The sequence below is a fragment of the Bos mutus genome, chromosome 9 (assembly GCF_027580195.1).
Source record: "Bos mutus isolate GX-2022 chromosome 9, NWIPB_WYAK_1.1, whole genome shotgun sequence".
Taxonomy (NCBI): Eukaryota; Metazoa; Chordata; class Mammalia; order Artiodactyla; family Bovidae; genus Bos; species Bos mutus.
The window spans coordinates 102923699-102942254 of NC_091625.1; the positions used below are offsets into that span (position 1 = coordinate 102923699).

An 18556-nucleotide genomic window follows, 5' to 3' on the forward strand; every position below is an offset into this window, starting at 1 on the left:
ACTTTAAATCATTCACAATAATTTTCTGAACAGAAAGTGTAAACAAAGCACAACTTGTATCTAATACTTGGCAAATTGAAGCACTAGATTACACGGTGTTGTTGACAGAAGTGTTCCTCTTCCTACCTGCAGTACAGCTATTTGGCCATATGTCAAAAATGCTGAAAATCGTTAAAGACTTTGACTCTGCAATTTTACTCTGGTAAGTCATCCTAATATGTAATCACAAACGCAAGGATGTACGTATTCACAGCAGTATTCCCCATGGTGTCATTTACAGTCATGTAAACGTGCAATGTAGGTGGGAATGGCCTGAAAATACAGAGGGGTACCTTCTCATGGACTATTACAGTCATTAAAAATCGTGTTTTAAGAAAATAGACACATGAAAAATATTTAGATATGTTTTTAAGTGCAAAGATGTGGGAAGGATAGAAGCTGTAAAACACCAAACACTTCAGTATGAATACAGAAGAAAGGCAGCAACTTCCCTGGACGTCCAGTGTTAAGCGTCTGCACTTCCAAAACGAGCCACAGGTTTGATCCCTGGTTGGGGAACTGACATCCACATGCCTTGTGGCACAACCAAATAAACGGTTTTTTTTTTTTTTTAATCCAATTTTAAAAAGAAAGAAGACAAAACGTGCCCAGCAAAAGGCTGCATCTATAGGTGGGAGGGTATTTCTCTCTAATAACCTCAATTTCCCCAAAATAAATTTCCTATTGTATGGACTCAAAAGTGAGTTGAAGATTTATTTTAAACTAAGTTAAGGTCCTAAGGGGTGAGGTGCTCCAGCCAGGCCTCTGCTTTATCCACCCTTATCCAGCAGGTGAACCTTATCTTGGGGGCCCAGGTCACCCAGGGGCGTCCACACTCACCCTGAGCGCTGGGCCAGAACACCCGGGGGTCCACCCGGGGTCGACACTCACCCTGACCAGAACACCTAGGTCCACCCGGGGTCACCCTGGCGTAGGCCAGGTCACCCGGGGGTCTACCCGGGGGTCCACACTCACCCTGAGCGCTGGACCAGAACAGCCGGGGATCCACCCAGGGGTCCACACTCACCCTGAGCGCTGGGCCAGAACACCCCGGGGTCCACACTCACCCTGAGCGCTGGGCCAGAACACCCGGGGGTCCACCCGGGGTCGACACTCACCCTGAGCGCTGGACCAGAACACCCGGGGGTCCACCCGGGGGTCCACACTCACCCTGAGCGCTGGCCCAGAACACCCGGGGGTCTACCCGGGGGTCCACACTCACCCTGAGCGCTGGGCCAGAACACCCCGGGGTCCACACTCACCCTGAGCGCTGGGCCAGAACACCCGGGGGTCCACCCGGGGTCGACACTCACCCTGAGCGCTGGACCAGAACACCCGGGGGTCCACCCGGGGGTCCACACTCACCCTGAGCGCTGGCCCAGAACACCCGGGGGTCTACCCGGGGGTCCACACTCACCCTGAGCGCTAGGCCAGGTCACCCGGGGGTCTACCCGGGGGTCCACACTCACCCTGAGCGCTGGACCAGAACATCCGGGGGTCCACCCAGGGGTCGACACTCACCCTGAGCGCTGGGCCAGGCCCACAGGGCCAGCAGCAGCAGTGGCCACAGCATCCTGCGTCTTCCCAGCCAAAGCCCTGCAGATAAATCAGACCCTATTACTTAAGAAAACATAACCACAGCTTCTAATTTGGATTGGAAGTTTTACTCATATGATCATTTAAAAACAGTTTGTGTATAAAAATCAGAAACAAATGGATTTGTGGGCAAAGCTAGATAGAAAATATGCTTTTCAAATGAGCTTTTGTAACTAAAGTTGGTATTCATTGGACTAGCATTTGTCAACAAGCACTGTACCAGTGATGTCCTAAGCATTCATATTATTTAATCCTCATAATGACCTAGGAGACAGATATGATCATTATCATAGCCATTTTACAGATGGGTAAGTGGAGGCTCAAACAAGTTAAGTGCTTGCCCAGAGCCAGAACATAAACCCAGGAAGTTTCAAATTTAGAAAAATATCAGCCTAGGGAAAATAGCCTACAAAGATATTTTGCATAAATAGCCCAAAAAAGTTGCACATGATTTAATTAAAGAGAATAAATAGTAACTGTACATGAGTTAAAAGTAAACCTAGTTGGCTGGATCATAACTGCTAAGAAAATAGCCTTCTACTTAGTAATCATTTTTGCTTTGCTTTTCTATTTTCTTGAGGCCTGTTTTTCCATTCTTCAGGATTCTCAGTTGGCAGGCTCAGCAGACACTGGCCCAGAAGTCAGAGCCTGGCCGGGAGCCCGCTCCAGGGTTAACCCCTGCTCCGCATCCCCGCGTCTTGGCCTCAGCCTCCTTGCCTCCCCCGAGCATGGGCTCCAGGGCCCTTCCAGCAACACTCTGCATTCCACAGAGGTGAAACCAATCCGAGACCCCTACCCTGCTTGTTTAGGGCTTCAAGGGACCTGAGCTTCTTAGTGAGAAAGAAATCCCTGGAGGAGCCTCTCCAGAAGGAGCGGCTTTCCCTGAGAGGGGGACCGTCGCCTGGGGAGCAGCTCCAAGCAGGACTCTCCCATCCCTGCAGGCTGCAGACACCTGCCTTCAGCCCGTCCACAGCAAGTGCAGGGCTTGGCTGTGTTCCGCCTGCACCCCCCAGCCGGCGGGCGGGCCCCGCGGGCAAGGCTCCTGCAGCGCTGTGGTGCCAGCATCACCGTGCTGCCTGGGGAAGCATCCCTGAGTCCTCGGTCTCAGGCGCCCTTCTGTGGAATGAGGACGGGGCATTTAAATCAGCCACTCACAGGGTGAGTGTGGGAAATGAGCCGCCGAGCAAGTCAGTGTTTGTAAAGACTTCTGAAGCGCAGCCCAGTAGGAGAGACGGAAAGGCTGCCGTTAGCAGGACTCTTCCGAGGACTGAGTCACGCGGTGAACCCTCCTCAGGGACTCAGAACAGCACTGGCACTCCGTAAGTCCTGCACAAGTGATTTCAGAGTAAGCGGGGGGCAGGCATGTCCTCTGTCTCCCACAGACAGACAGCGGGACCACTGCCTCTGGCAACAAGCTCCGTCCGAATTACAGAGTCCCACGTCCTGAGGGCTCAGCTCCCCGTCAGTCCCGAGGACGCACACGGAGCTCTGTCAGGAACAAAAGCAAACCCTCTGGTGCTGAGACAGACATCTGCCCAAAGGACCTGGGGGCCCATCCCGCCTCAGGGGTCGCCCAGCAGAAAAGAGACCACCAGGGGCGCAGCTGGGGCTCCAGCCTCTCTCGCCCCACGTTGTTAAAAGGCAACACGTACGCTATCGTAGGACACGCTGCTATCGTAGGACACGCTGCTATCGTAGGCCACGCTGCGGGGACACACGCGCCCACGCTGCACACCTCGCTTCACACAGTTAGGGCTTAAGGTTATAGTTTTTTCCAAAAGAAAGCTGTCTGCAACAGAATGTCGTTACACCTAATTACATTAGAACTTTCACAAAGATCAGCAAAGACCTTTTACAGTTCTTCTTATACCAGCAATCAGCGCAAACTTTACTGAGAAATATGACCTTCCAATGGTCAAGAACGAGGTGATTCAACAGAGCCCCTCACTGCCCTCAGCCTCCCCCTGCAAAGGAGCCTGACCTCCCTTCACAGAAGTTAGGCTAATTTGCTAATTCCCGCTGCCTTTTCATCTGCAAATTATCCCCAGACTTGTAAGAACAGCTGGAGTCCCTGGGCAGTCAGGGCAGTCTTCACTGACTTACTAAATACCATTCATTAAAAACTTTCAGAAACACTTTTCAGCTATGAAAACTATTTAGCATGCGTCTTTATAACTTCTCATCATTTTTTCACATCCTCAGGAACAACTAGTTTCTTCCTCACGACCGCCCCCTCCCCACCCAGTAACAGACTTTATGGAAGCACCCTATTCAGTGGCTGAAACGGAAGCCTCTGCCCAGGATTCCAGGCAGGTACCTTCAGGAAAGCCCCAGGGGTCCTCAGGCGATGGGCAATCCGGGCAGGATCACAGCATCCTCCGTGCAGAAAAGACGCCAAAGGGAGCTCACCTGCCCTAGTTCTGCCACTGAGCAGCAGGAGGCGGAGGTGAAGACCTGTTTCTGCTTAGGTGTCAGCAGGCAATTCTCCCTGCCTGCTTCAAAACTAGTTTGCACTTTCTCCTTCTCCCCTCTTAGAATAAAATTAAAAAAAAAAAAAAAAAAAGACTTTTCTGAAAAGTTAAACTACAGCGCAACGATTTGGTCAATGGAGAAGCCGCTCTTACCTGGCGTGGAAACCCTGCAGGAATGACTGGCTCAGAGCCGGGAGGGGGTCGGCGAGGGACGAAGGGCTGCAGGAGGAGACCCAACCCCGCTCTGCAGAGGAGCTGGGCTTGGATCCCGCGGCCGCCCCTTATATGCGCGGAGTCCGGCGGCCGGCAGTCAGACGCACGCGGAAGCGCTGGACTCGTTCCGCGGCGGGATGACATAATTCCTCCTCTGATCCCGCATTTGCTGGGGCACCTGGCACCGGTCCGGTCCGGCCCCCTCCGCCCCCACCCGTGCGGCCCGCCCCTGCTCTGGCCGCAGCTGGGGGACCACGGGGGAGGAGCCGCAGGAGCCGGGGAAGACGGACTTTTCCTGCCTTCTCTCAGGAAATACAATGCTATAAATAAAACCAGCAAGATTGGCTGGAGCACTCCTTTTTGCTGAAGAGAGAGAATGCAAGTTGTAGGCTTCCAATCTGGTTCGCATTACCCAAAGTGAGAACGGTCTCTCTCAACCGAGGAAAAGGCCATCAGCAAAAAGCAAAAGAACCGGTGGGTGGAAATGGTCAGTATACGTATTGAGGAAGCTGTACGGATGAATTCATTTATCATGTGCAGAAAGTGTGATATTTAATCTGAAAGGGCTTCAGTGTATCAGTTGGATGACTGAGAAACAGGATCAGGTGAATTTATTTTCATCCAAATCCTGCTTCATGCCCAGCCTGGACCCCACAGGGTGGCCACTCCCTGGGGACACCCTCTGTGGGACCGAGAACCTCCTGCACAGACTTTCCCGGCAGCAGGAACAACCTGTAATTACCTTCCACAGCCTCACTTAGCCGGACAGTCCCAAGGGCAGGTTACACAGGGGGAAGCCTCTGGAAGTAAGAATAGCAGGCGGCAGTGGGCTCCCTGCCCCTCGCCAGAGTGCACACGTCCCCCAGGCAGGCTGGACCATAGCCAGAGGAGGGAGTGGATGGTGAGGGGGGAGATGGAGAGAGGGGGGATGAGGCGCCCCCAAAGGCCAGGCTGGGCCTTGCACAGAGGAGTGGTCCCCTGCACAGGCTGGCAGATGGCACCGGAGGCGCCGGGTCATGGTGGGCAGAGCCATGGACAAGTGAAGTCTCAACTGAAGGGCGTTAGAGGGGGTTTGCTCTGAGCCACCTTGGAATCTGAGCGGTAACGTTGCTGAGGAGCCTGCTTCTTCACCTGGGTCCTTGCTGGGTGGGGGTCACAGAGGGGCCACAGGCGCATGCAGTGTAGCCCTGCCGAGGTCCGGCCCAGGCATCCACAGGGCGTGGGGTCGGAGAGGGGGCTTGTAACTGAGCAGGGAGCATTTGTTACCTTGCTCTCTGCTGGTAGTTTCTGAAAACATTTGTCTACAGCAACTGTTCACTTATCACCAGGTAGACAATGTCAAATTCTGATGTGCAGAGAAGGAAGAAACTTGACTCAAAGAACATATGTGTGTGTGTGTGTGTGTGTGTGTGTGTGTTAGGCATGTCTGACTCTTTGTGAGTGGACTCTTTGTGAGTGGACTGTAGCCCGCCAGGCTCCTTTGTCCATGGGATTCTCCAGGGGATCTTCCCAAGCCAGGGATCGAACCCCAGTCTCCTGCACTGCAGGCGGGTTTTTACCATCCTGCTCAAGGTACGATGTCTTACTCTGGGCCAGCTGACCGGTGGCACAGTCACATGGCTTAGATTTAAAATTCTGAGCGTGATGTACCTAAGCTGATGTTATTGCAAACTCCAGAGAAGAACGTCTAACCCAGTTTCCCTTAAAGCCTTATTAGTGACTGGCTGTTGATTTGCCAGGTGACCTGACTTTGCTCACAGTTTGGCTTTTCCTTGGCCAGAAGTTGGCCTCTGGCCCTCACACCCCACTTGCCGGCAGAAGGTACCATCTGGTCAGGCTTCCCTGGTGGCTCAGCCGTAAAGAATCCACCCGCCATGCAGGAGACTCAGGAGACGCAGTTTCCATCCTTGGGTGAGGAAGGTCCCCTGGAGGAGGAAATGGCAGCCCACTCCAGCATTCTTGCCTGGGGAATCCCATGGACAGTGGAGCCTGATGGGCTACAGTCCCTGGGGTTGCACAGAATTGGACACAACTGAGCGAGTTAACAGGAACTCCTCTGCTCCAGGGCTTCCCTGGTGGCTCAGAGGGTAAAGCGTCTGCCTGCAATGCAGGAGACCTGGGTTCGATCCCTGGGTCAGGAAGATCCCCTGGAGGAGGAAATGGCAGCCCACTCCAGCATTCTTGCCTGGGGAATCCCATGGGTAGTGGAGCCTCATGGGCTACAGTCCCTGGGGTCGCACAGAGATGGACACAACTGAGCAACTTAACGACAACTCCTCTGCTCAGCCACTGGCAGCCACCCACCCCACGAGCGTTAGGACAGAAACTGCTGCTGTGCTGAGCATCTCAGGAGCACTGGGTGGATGAGGAGGATAGACCACACCCAGGACAGGTCAGAGGGCCGCCTTGCTGGGGCCCCAGGGACATGTTCCTTCCACGGGGGAGGCTTCTTGAGGAGACAGGACATGCATGACTAGATCTTGGCCTCTGGGGAGGGCATCTGAGGTCAGGGGTGTCCCAGGAAAGGCCTAGGTGAGCAGAATTGAAGGAGGGGTCAGCCCTTCTGGGGCAGGGAGGTAACGGGAGGTGACAGATGGCAGGAATGCTGAGGCCCTGCTGGGGCTGGGCTGGGCAGCTCTCCTGCAGGGAGGTGGGGATCAGAGGCAGGGGTGGGCACAGGATGTCCAGAGGACCACCCACCCCGGGACAGAGGGACATGTGACCCAGAACCGCAAAGCAAGGCCAGGTCACGCAGGGCAGACCCCGGAGCAGAATGTCAGCTTCAGGGATGAGGAATGGGGTGTGTCTGCTGGAAGGAGGAAGCAAAGGCCAGAGCAGCGCAGAGCCTGCCCGCTGGAGGGGAAGTCACATCCCCAGCGCCCGGCCACCTGGAACCGGTGAGCTCGGCCCTGTTCCGGGACTGGTCTCTGCAGGTGAGGCTGTACTGGGGGAGGGCGACCTAAGTCCAGGGACCTGTGTCCTCATAGTAAGAGGACCACCGGGACACAGGACACCCTGGGAGGTTCGAGGTGGCTAGGGGAGGGGTGCAGCCAGCAGCCTAGGGGCCCCCAAGGTCACACAGCCCCAGGAGCCGCCCCCAGAGCCTCCAGAGGGGGCAAGACGGTGCGAGAATTCACCTGGGCTGTCTCAGGCCCCCTTGTGTGGCCCATCATTACAGCAGCCCCAGGAGACCAATGCACAGGCCCACCAGGCTCCAGAAACTTCCATGTTCACAGCTGTTTGGGAGCCCAGGGAGAGAGCAGTGAGGCCAGCTGTGTCCGCGGCGGCAGGACCTGCTACTGACCGGCCAGTGACCATGCCTGGCTGGGGACAGCGTCAGCCCAGGGACGGCTGTGCCTGACTGGAAATCAGGGGCTCTGGGACAGAGGACAGAGGGGTCCAGGCAGGTTCCTCAGCAGAGTCAAAGGTCAGCTGATTTAGAGCATCCTCGCAGCTGGGGGCTGGGCTGGGCTCCCGCAAGTGCCCAGGGCAATGCCAGCCCCAGCCCACCCCTCAGGCAGGTGTCCAGTTGCAGACGGTGGACTGTAGATAGATCTGGCCCCTGAGCAGGAGGGGAAGGACGGAAGGAGCAAACAGCCGAGGGGCCACGGCCAGTGACTCCAGATGCTGAGAAGCCTGGGGAAAGGGTGTCTTCCTGTCTCCAGAGCTAACTGAGGGTTTACGCGACAGGGAAACAGGGTTGAGATTCCCAATCACTCCTGGCAGCTTGCCTGTTGGGCAGTCACTTCCATTCACAGTAAGCACCTGAGTGTTGCCCGGGGCACGCACGCAGGGGGACGCGGCAGCGGATTCACCAGAAAGGCGAGGGGGAGTTTCCGGCACCCAAGGGCCGGCGGCCTGGGAACAGGGTCTGCTCTGAGCCCGGGCTCTGGACGCTCATGAGAACCTTCTGAGCTAAAGGATGGACCCACGGCTTACAGAGGAGCCGACGCGAAAACCCTGAGCCAGCAAGGTTTGGATGGGATTGAGGAGGGTCAGCCCAGTGCGGGCCCTGGGGAGTCTCACACCACCCCCCCCACCCCGCACTCCCCCACACCCTGGCTCTGTGTCCCTGGGGGGTGGAGGTGAGGGTGCCCGGGACCCTCCCCTGTTCACAGCACCGCCCCCCATCCCAGGAGGAGGTGAGGGCGCCCCGGGGACCGCCCCATCCTCACAGAGCCCCCTCAACCTCGCTCTGTGTCCCTGGGGGATGGAGGTGAGGGCGCCCGGGACCCTCCCCGTGTTCACAGAGCCCATCCCCGCCAGCCCAGGGGGAGGTGAGGGCGGCCCACGGACTCTCCCTGTCTTCACGGAGCCCCCACCCCACCTCCCAAGGGGGAGGTGAGGGCGCCCGGACCGTCCCCATCTGCTCAGCACCGCCCCCCGCCCTCGCAGCTCTTTGTCCCTGGGGGGTGGAGGTGAGGATGCCTGGGACCCTCCCCTGTTCACAGAACCCCTCCATCCCAGGGGGAGGTGAGGGCGCCCGGACAGTCCCCATCTGCGCAGCACCGCCCCCCGCAGCTCTGTGTCCCTGGCGGGTGGAGGTGAGGGCGGCGGCGCCGTCGGGGCGCAGGGCCGCCCAGGCAGGCGCTGGGAGCCCTGGATGCGAAGCGGCCACATCTGTTTGCTCTCGGCCTCCGCCCGCTGCCGGGCTTTCTCACCCGCGGTGGGCGGAGGGTTCCGGGAACTCGCTCTGCCCTGACCGACAGCAGAGGAGAAACTGCAGCCTGCGACTCCGACTCCAGGGCGCCCGGGTTGGTCGCGGGAGGAGAAGATTCCTTTAAACAGCTCCTGTGGATGGAGGCCAGGCAGGATGAGGTCGCGGGTTATTTCCAGTCCTGGCGGGGACTGAGTAGCCGCACAGCAACGCTGGGGGCCGGGCTGGGAGTGAGGCCGGCAGATGCTGGGGGGAGTAAAGGGGGCGTCCAGAGCGGGAAGCCCGGCTCCAGCCGGGACCCTCCTGGACCCCAGCTCCCTCCCATGTGAAACGGGCGCACTCACAAAGCCCGCTGGGTCAGAACCGGTTCTGAGCCGCCCTGGGGCTCTGTGCCCTGCCGCCATCAGCGGGTGAAACCAGGGCCCTCTCTAGAGCCCCCACACTCGGGGGGTGCTTGGGAGCGGGACGCGGCTCTGCGGGTCCAGGCCGGAGGGCCCAGCGACCCCAGTGACCACAGAGGCCCCGGCTCAGCTGGGCAGCGGGGGTGCCTAGGAGCTCCGGTCTCTGTGCTTTCCCTGCTCTTGGGAACGGCCGCCCCCCGGGCTGCAGACTCCTGTTCCCATGGCGACCACGGGGTCGCAGGGACCTGGCACCAGCAGTGGGGGCGCCTGGCCTGGGTCGCCTGCCGCTCGCCTCCGCCGTGTCCAGCACCCCCACAGCTGACATCAGCTCCTGGTGTGGGGCCTCCTCCAGGCTGGCCTCCTGGCCTCACTCATCCCGTCTGTCCCGCCCCCTCCTCCAGCCTCTGCCTGCGCCTGGGACGCGGGGTCCCAGCCCCCAAGGCCTCGCCCGCCCCCAGGAGCCAGCCTTCCGCACGGCCTGCAGGACAGTGAAGTGAGACACCGCAGAGTCCCTTCTCCGGGGACCCTGGGAGCCCAGGACGGCTCAGGGAGTGCTGCTGCTGCTGCTAAGTCGCTTCAGTCGTGTCCGACTCTGTGCGACCCCATAGACGGCAGCCCACCAGGCTCCGCCGACCCTGGGATTCTCCCGGCAAGAGTACTGGAGTTACCATTTCCTTCTCCAAGGCATGAAAGTGAAAAGTGAAAGTGAAGTCACTCAGTTGTGTCCGACTCTTAGCGACCCCATGGACCACAGCCTACCAGGCTCCTCCGTCCATGGGATTTTCCAGGCAAGAGTACTGGAGTGGGGTACCATTGTCTTCTCCCAGGGAGTGCTGGGTGCCCCCAGACGCGAGATAGCTGTCAGCTGCCTGTGTGCTGAGTCGCTTCAGTCGCGTCTGACTCTTTGTGACCCCAGGGACTGCAGCCTGCCGGACTCCTCTGTCCAGGGCATTCTCCAGGCAAGAATCCTGGAGTGGGTTGCCATGCCCTCCTCCAGGGGACCTTCCTGACCCAGGAATTGAACCCACGTCTCTTACATCTCCTGCATTGGCAGGCAGGGTCTTTACCACGAGCGCCCCCTGGGAAGCCCTGGTTAGCTGCCTGCAGGGTCAGCCACACCCTGACCACCATGCCATCCCCTGTTGCCAGCCCCTAGAGTGACCACAGGGACACAGCAGACACCCTCCACCCCTACCTCCTCCCGTGGTCCTTGCTGCCGCTCCCCCTACCACACCCTCTGGGCCTCCCTCCGCCTTTCTGTGCCCCAAGTGCTCTTTTTAGGGACCTTGAACTTGCTACCTCTTCTGCGAAACCGTTTCCTGTTGGCTGCCCGATGGCTGGTTCTTTCCACTGGAGGAGCTCAGACCTCAGCTCCAAGGTCTCCATGCCCAGCTGACCAAGACCTCCACCTCCCTGGCCTGACCTGTGTCCCGTGTCTCTCAGGACCCCATTCACTCAAGCTTACCTTCGGATTCCTGGAGCTTGTGTCTCTCCCACTGGCCTGTGATCTCTGGGAGTTAGCAGAGGGTTGGCCTCCTGCCTACAGGGCTGTGACCCCAGCCCGGGGGAAGGGCCCCAGGGGGTTGGCCGAAGGGGGCCGTGACTGCAGGAGGGACGGGGGCTCCCCTGGTGGCTCCGTCCACACTCCACTGCTCCTCCCCTTGTCCCTCAGGGACTTCTGATTACCCCGCAGAAGTTCACTAATGAGCGTCTTGCTCGTTTGCTAAGTCGACAGTTCACGTCAGTGAACGCCACGTGCCTGGAGCAGGCCAGTCTCTGGGACTATTCTAGGTGTGACGCTGAGGCCTGAAGGGACAGCAGCCTTCAAAGGACCTCTTCCCACAGAATTCCTTGCTGACCCCGGGGGAGACTCGACCGCAGCCTGAAAACCGAGTCTCTGCCTGTGCTGCTGGGGATTGGGAAGAATGTACAGTGGTGTGAAGGCTGTTTTTGCCCCAGAAACCCTCCATCAGCAACATGTTCCCAGCCCAGGCTCCGGATCAGTCCGTGGTCAGTGCCAGAAGGTGTTTAATGAGGAGCCAAGGCTCCAGCAGGACCCCGGGGGCGTTCAGCCGCCCTGACAGGCGGTGCATGTGTGGGCTGTGATTTAGCAGGGAGCACGGAGAGGGAGGGGCGAGGAGCAGAAGTCCGGGGGCATCTCTGTGACTGGGCGCCGGGAAGGAGGCTCCTCTTCCCCAGGGCAGTGGGGGCTGGTCCAGCCCAGGGCCCGGAGGGAGCGTTGTCTCCGGTTCCACACGGGACTCCAGGTGTCTACGGAGGGGCCCCTGGAAGGTGGCGACAGCTGGCTCCGTTCCACCCAGAGCCTCCAACACCAGCTGGGCCCAACCCACCCATCAGGTCCCCTGTTCTCAACACCGAAGACCAGCCTCCACCCGCAGTAGGGCCTCGAGGAGGAATCATCCGCCTCAATTCTTCCAATAAGGATCTCGCACGCACATTGAAGTCGAGCAACTCCACGCAGACAGCTAGGGCTTTTCTTTCTCTTAAGCCCTAAACACATCTGAGCTCTGATCCACGATACACAGGAAACCAGGGTCTCTGGCCCCCAGGACCCCAGATGGACACGACCGCGGCAGTCGCCCTGGGCCGTCCACACCCACGGTCAGCGGAGGGTATTGTGTCAGCATGGTGTTTCTGTGGGGTTTTCCCTGAATTTGCTTCACCTCTGGGGCATTTTGCTCAAGATGTCTTTCGGGTGAAAAGACTTCGTGCTGAGTCACTCTGTGTGGTATCCTGGGAGAACGCACACATGGCCATGGGTTTTCGCAAACAGATTCATCTGACTGACATTTGCACAATGTTTTTGTAATTAAGGAGCAGGAATCGGAGCAAAGAGACCAAAAAGGAAGATTTTCCGGCCCGGCGGCCTTGTGCCTGCCGCTCGCTCGGTGTGTGCACACGTGTGTGTGTGCATTGTTGCTGTGGAATTCAGACCGGAAGGAAGGGCAGAAGAATCCAGTGGTTACAGAAGATCCCAGCTAGCATGACAGATGTAAATATGACACCCAAAATTGAGCAAGGGTAACCTTTTGCAAAGCGCAATCACAGAAAAGAGTTTAGCAGTATCTTCTTTCTTTTCAATGTCCTTGCAAGTGAATGATAGGAACAAATTTTGCAAGATGTCCTAAGCTGTGTGACCTCGAAAGAAGGGCTCAGGGCCTTCGTCTTCTACTCAGCTTTGAGTCATTTCAAAAAGCCTTTGGCAAACTTTATACATTAGTCAGAACTCTCTGCAGAAACGGAACCAATAGGCTGTACACATATAAAGATTGATGGTAAGGAGCTGGCTCACACAATCAGGGAGGCTGACGAGCTCTGTAGCCATTGAGCTGGAGGCCCCAGAAAGCTGATCGTTTAGGTCCAGCCCTCGTCCAAAGGCCTGGTGCCAGGAGAAGGGAGGGTGTGTTTCCCATCGGGGGCCCAGGAAGAACTGACGCTTCACTCGAGTCCGAACGGAGGTCGGGATGCCAGTGTCCCCGTTCAAAGGCAGTCAGGCGAAAAGAGTTCCCTCACATCCACGGAGGGTCAGCACTTTTGGGCTATTCAGGCCTTCAACAACCTGCTTTACTCGGCCTACAGATTCGAATGTTACTCTCATCCAAAAACACCTTCACGGAACAATGGCCAAGTGGCTGGGCCCCCCATGGACAGAGGGCACAAAAGATTAGCTGTCACAACTTATACGGACAAAACTTAAAAACCAAAAGGAGAGAAAGCCAAAGGAGTCCTTGGATGAGTGGAATTTCACAATAGGTACAGGTTAGTAATGAGCTGTGTACGAACACACACATCTAGAATGGACTCACTCCTCAGGGATCATCTTGACCCTCAGTGAGTAGAATGCATCAAGTGACCTGATGTTATTAAGAGAGTATAAAAAGAAATCCTTCTAACTCAAATGTTTCATCCTGAGACTGTTTCTTATCCTGAGAGTTTCATACTTTCAACATTTGAAGCTATTGAAAAATAGAAAAAGACATAGAAATTTTCTTTGCTTGTAAATCTGTATAAAGTATCTTATTTTATCCACTCAAAAGAGCAGTCACAAAGTCCACAGAAGAGGCTCTTAGTTAATTTAAAGTCCTATGAACTTGATAAAGCACCTGTCACAGTGAGAAGAATCCTGAGGTACAGAAATGCACATCTTTTAAACTGAATTGTTGATTCAAAGTGAAGTTGGTGATCCAAAGTCTAAGGAAAAATGAGGAAAACCAAACGAGATTTTGGGCTGCGGTATAAGAGCATCGCACGAAAGTAACACAATTTAACTCAAATCTCAGTGTTTTCTTTGCATTTCTCCTAATATTTAGTGCTTTTATCTAAAGATGTCTCTCAGAATCTTCAAAACATGCTCACATTCCTATCTATACAATTTCATTTTCACTATTTTTATTTTTGAGTCTATTATAAATAAGACTGTTTTCTTAATTTCTTTTTCAAATAACTTATTTAGTGTATATATGCACAACTGACTTGTATATTGATTGACGTGTGTTGATTTTATATCCTGACATACGCCAAATTTGTTTATTAATTCCAACAGTTTTGTGTGTACATGTGGAGTCTTTAGGGTTCTTCATGTGTAAGATCATGCCATCTCCAGAGATAATTTTGCTTCTTCCTCTCTGATTTGGATGACTTGTATTTCTCTTTTTTGCCTAAATTGTTCTGTCTAGGACATAACCATGGTGAGCAGAACTGCTGGCATGCGTACTCAGTCACTAAGTCATGTGTCCAGCTCTTTGCAACCCCATGGACTGTAGCCCACCAGCTTTCTGTCCCTGAGATTTCCCAGGCAAGAATCCTGGAGTGCTACATTTCCTTCTCCAGGGCATCTTCCCGAACCAGGGACTGAACCGCTGTCTCCTGCTTTGGCAGCAGATTCTTTACCACTGAGCCGTGTTCCTGGAGCGCATGGTGACTGCGTTTCTAATTTGAAGGGACTGTCGTTCTGGTTTATGCAGTAGCTGTGCCATTGCACGTTTCCACCAACAGCGCGCAAGGCTTGAACTGGCTCCACATCCTCACCAACACTCTGGCCACCGATGTGAAGAGCCGACTGATTAGAAAAGACCCTGATGCTGGGAAAGGTTGGAGGCAGGAGGAGAAGGGGATGCCAGGGGATGAGATGGTTGGATGGCGTCACTGACTCGATGGACACAAGTTTGAGCAAGCTCTGGGAGATGATGAAGGACAGGGAAGTCTGGTATAAGCATCTGAATGCAGAGTTCCAAAGAATAGCAAAGAGAGATAAGAAAGCCTTCCTCAGCGATAAATGCAAAGAAATAGAGGAAAACAGCAGAATGGGAAAGACTAGAGATCTCTTCAAGAAAATTAGAGATACCAAGGGAACACTTCATGCAAAGATGGGCTTGATAAAGGACAGAAATGGTATGGACCTAACAGAAGCAGAAGATTTTCAGAAGAGGTGGCAAGAATACACAGAAGAACTGTACAAAAAAGATCTTCATGACCCAGATAATCACGATGGTGTGATCACTCACCTAGAGCCAGACATCCTGGAATGTGGAGTCAAGTGGGCCTTAGAAAGCATCACTATGAACAAAGCTAGTGGAGGTGATGGAATTCCAGTAGAGCTATTTCAAATCCTGAAAGATGATGCTGTGAAAGTGCTGCACTCAATATGCCAGCAAATTTGGAAAACTCAGCAGTGGCCACAGGACTGGAAAAGGTCAGTTTTCATTCCAACCCCAAAGAAAGGCAATGCCAAAGAATGCTCAAACTACCACACAATTGCACTCATCTCACACACTAGTAAAGTAATGCTCAAAATTCTCGAATCCAGGCTTCAGTAATACATGAACTGTGAAATTCCAGATGTTCAAGCTGGTTTTGGAAAAAGCACAGGAACCAGATATCAAATTGCCAGCATCTGCTGGATCATGGAAAAAGCAAGAGAGTTCCAGAGAAACATCTATTTCTGCTTTATTGACTATGCCAAAGCCTTTGACTGTGTGGATCACAACAAACTGGAAAATTCTGAAAGAGATGGGAATACCAGACCACCTGACCTGCATCTTGAGAAATTTGTATGCAGGTCAGGAAGCAACAGTTAGAACTGGACATGGAACAACAGACTGGTTCCAAATAGGAAAAGGAGGACGTCAAGGCTGTATATTGTCGCCCTGCTTATTTAACTTCTGTGCAGAGTCCATCATGAGAAACGCTGGACTGGAAGAAGCACAAGCTGGAATCAAGATTGCCAGGAGAAATATCAATAACCTCAGATATGCAGATGACACCACCCTTATGGCCAAAAGTGAAGAGAAACTAAAGAGCCTCTTGATGAAAGTGAAAGAGGAAAGTGAAAAAGTTGGCTTAAACTCAACATTCAGAAAACTAAGATCATGGCATCTGTTCCCATCACTTGATGGGAAATAGATGGGGAAACAGTGGAAATAGTGGCTGACTATATTTTTTTGGACTCCAAAATCACTGCAGATGGTGACTGCAGCCATGAAATTAAAAGACGCTTACTCCTTGGAAGGAAAGTTATGACCAACCTAGACAGCATATTCAAAATCAGAGACATTACTTTGCCAACAAAGGTCTGTCTAGTCAAGGCTATGGTTTTTCCAGTGGTCATGTGTGGATGTGAGAGTTGGACTGTGAAGAAAGCTGAGCACCGAAGAATTGATGCTTTTGAACTGTGGTGTTGGAGAAGACTCTTGAGAGGCCCTTGGACTGCAAGGAGATCCAACCAGTCCATCCTAAAGGAGATCAGTCCTGGGTGTTCATTGGAAGGACTGATGCTAAAGCTGAAACTGCAATACTTTGGCCACCTCATGTGAAGAGTTGACTCATTGGAAAAGACTCTGATGCTGGGAGGGATTGGGGGCAGGAGGAGAAGGGGATGACGGAGGATGAGATGGCTGGATGGCATCACCGACTGGATGGATGTGAGTCTGAGTGAACTCCGGGAGTTGGTGATGGACAGGGAGGCCTGGCGTGCTGCGATACATGGGGTCACAAAGAGTCCCATGCGGACATGTCTGAGTGACTGAACTGAACTGAACTGAGAATAGGAAGAAAATGCCACCAGTAAAACTGCCCAAGGACTGATGCAGATGATAGAAAATAGAAGATTATGGCAGTACAAAAATAAAAACAGTTTTTATAACTGTCTTCTGTATGTTCAAAAAGTTAAGTAGATACAGTTAAAATGTAAAATGCGTCCTAATAGAACTTGTAGACATGAAAAATACAATGTGTGAGATGAGAAACAGATGTGTGCTGATTTTTTTTGAAAAAAGAGGAATTAGTGAACTTGAAGACCTAGCAAAGTTACTATCCATAAGAAAACATACAGAGAACAAGGGATTTAGAAAATTTAACAGAGCACCATGAATTATAATGCCCTACTTTAGCATACTGCACATTTAGACATCTCTTTTGGCCTGATTATAAACAGGCTTATAAACATCGGAACGGGATGAGACATGTGTTCAAGACACCTGGTTTCCCACAGTAAAATGCTAAAGCACTATGAGAGTGAGAGTCGCTCCGTCGTGTCCGGCTCTGCAGCCCATGGATTGTATAGTCCTGGAGTCCTCCAGGCCAGAATGCTGGAGTAGGTAGCTTTTTCCCTTCTCCAGCGGATCTTCCCAGCCCCGGAATTGAACCAGGTTCTCCTGCATTGCAGGCAGATTCTTTACCAACTGAGCGATCAGGGAAGCCTCCCCAACATTTAAAGTACTGAAATTAAAATGTCATCCTAGAATTCTATACTCAGCCAAAATATCTTTCATAAACAAAAGTAAAACAAATACTTTTTCAGACATACAAAAGTGGGAAGAATTAATCACCAATGGACTTCAATATACAAAATGCTAAAGAAAGTCTATCTGCCAGAAATAAACTAGAAACACAAAGAGAAATAAGAGTATAAAAACACTTCCTCAGCCTGATAAAGGGCATCTATAAAAACCTATAGTTTAATGGTAAAAGACTGAATGCTTCCCCCTCAGGTGTGAAAGCCTCCTCTCGTCACTCACTTCTACTCAGTACTGCACTGGAAATTCTAGCCAGTGCAACCAGGCAAGAAAAAGAGTACTGAGGCTAGAAAGGTGGGAGCAAAACTGTCCCTTTGTTTACATGCATGGGCATCTGTGTAAAAATCCAGTGGAACCTACAAAAACCTGCTAGGAACAGTGAGTTCTGTGAGGTTACAGAAAATAAAAATCCATATACAAAATTCTGTTGTATTTATGTATGTTAGCAATGAATCACCAGAAATTTAAATTTTCAGATGCAGCAACAGCAAAAACATGAAATACTACAGGATTAGTCGGACAAAATAGGGCAATAGCTATCCACTTATGGCTATAAAACATTGAGAATAATTGAGGAAGTCCTAAATAAATGGAAAGATGTACCATGTTCATTTATCAGAGGACTCAGTATTTTTTAAGATGCAATTATTTCCAAATTCACAGACTCAATGCAATTTCAATTAAAATCTTGACATGTGTTTTTGTATAAACTTGCAAACTGATTATGAAATTCACTTGGAAATGCAAAGAATCTGGAATAGACAATATGGCTCTGAAAAGCAAAAGAAGAAGACTTATACTACTTGATTTAAAATCTCATTATAAAAGTAGTAAAGACAGTATGGTACTATTGAAAAATAGAAAGTTAAGTCAATAGAACAGAAAAAGAGTTCTGACGTACACTTATACACATATGAACAACTGATTTTTGACAAAAAACTTTACAGGAAACAGTGTAGAAGAAAATAGTCTTTCCAACAAGTGATCTTGGACCAATTAAATATCCATGTGCAAGAATCAAACAAAACAAAAACAAATTAAATGCTTGATTTATATCTTGTACCATGTAGATTAATCCAAAATGGATAATGGACCTAAATATAAAACCTAAAACTCTAAAAATTCTAGAAGAAAGTAAGAAAATAGCTTTGTGACTTTGTTTGAAGCAGAGATTTATTTGCTACAACATCAAAACCACAAACCATGAGAGTACCAATAACTGGACCTCATGAAAATTAAATAATCCTACTTTTCAATCTAGCCATCCATCCATCCATCCATCAAAAACCTTGTTAAAAGAATGAAAAGATATGCCTCAGACTGCAAGAAATATACTTGCAAATGTTACATGATAAAGGACTCATG

At 52.3% G+C, this 18556-nt stretch overlaps 1 protein-coding gene across 3 annotated transcripts in view; it reads right to left on the reverse strand.

Moving 5' to 3' along the window:
* The window catches only part of THBS2 (thrombospondin 2), a 29150-nt gene extending 24703 nt beyond the window's left edge, over nt 1-4447 (reverse strand). The window contains exons 1-3 of one of the 3 annotated variants that reach the window (XM_070377064.1): nt 4260-4447; nt 2791-2961; nt 1561-1635 (exon numbers count right to left, since the gene is read on the reverse strand). In XM_070377064.1, the coding sequence (XP_070233165.1) occupies nt 1561-1612 (52 nt within the window). In that variant the 5' untranslated portion in view covers nt 1613-1635; nt 2791-2961; nt 4260-4447. Of the gene's footprint in view, nt 1-879; nt 892-1560; nt 1636-2790; nt 2962-4259 lie in introns of those variants that run through there. The other 2 variants (XM_070377063.1, XM_070377065.1) reach the window with 2 other exon arrangements.
* Between the last annotated feature and the right edge of the window lie 14109 nt (nt 4448-18556).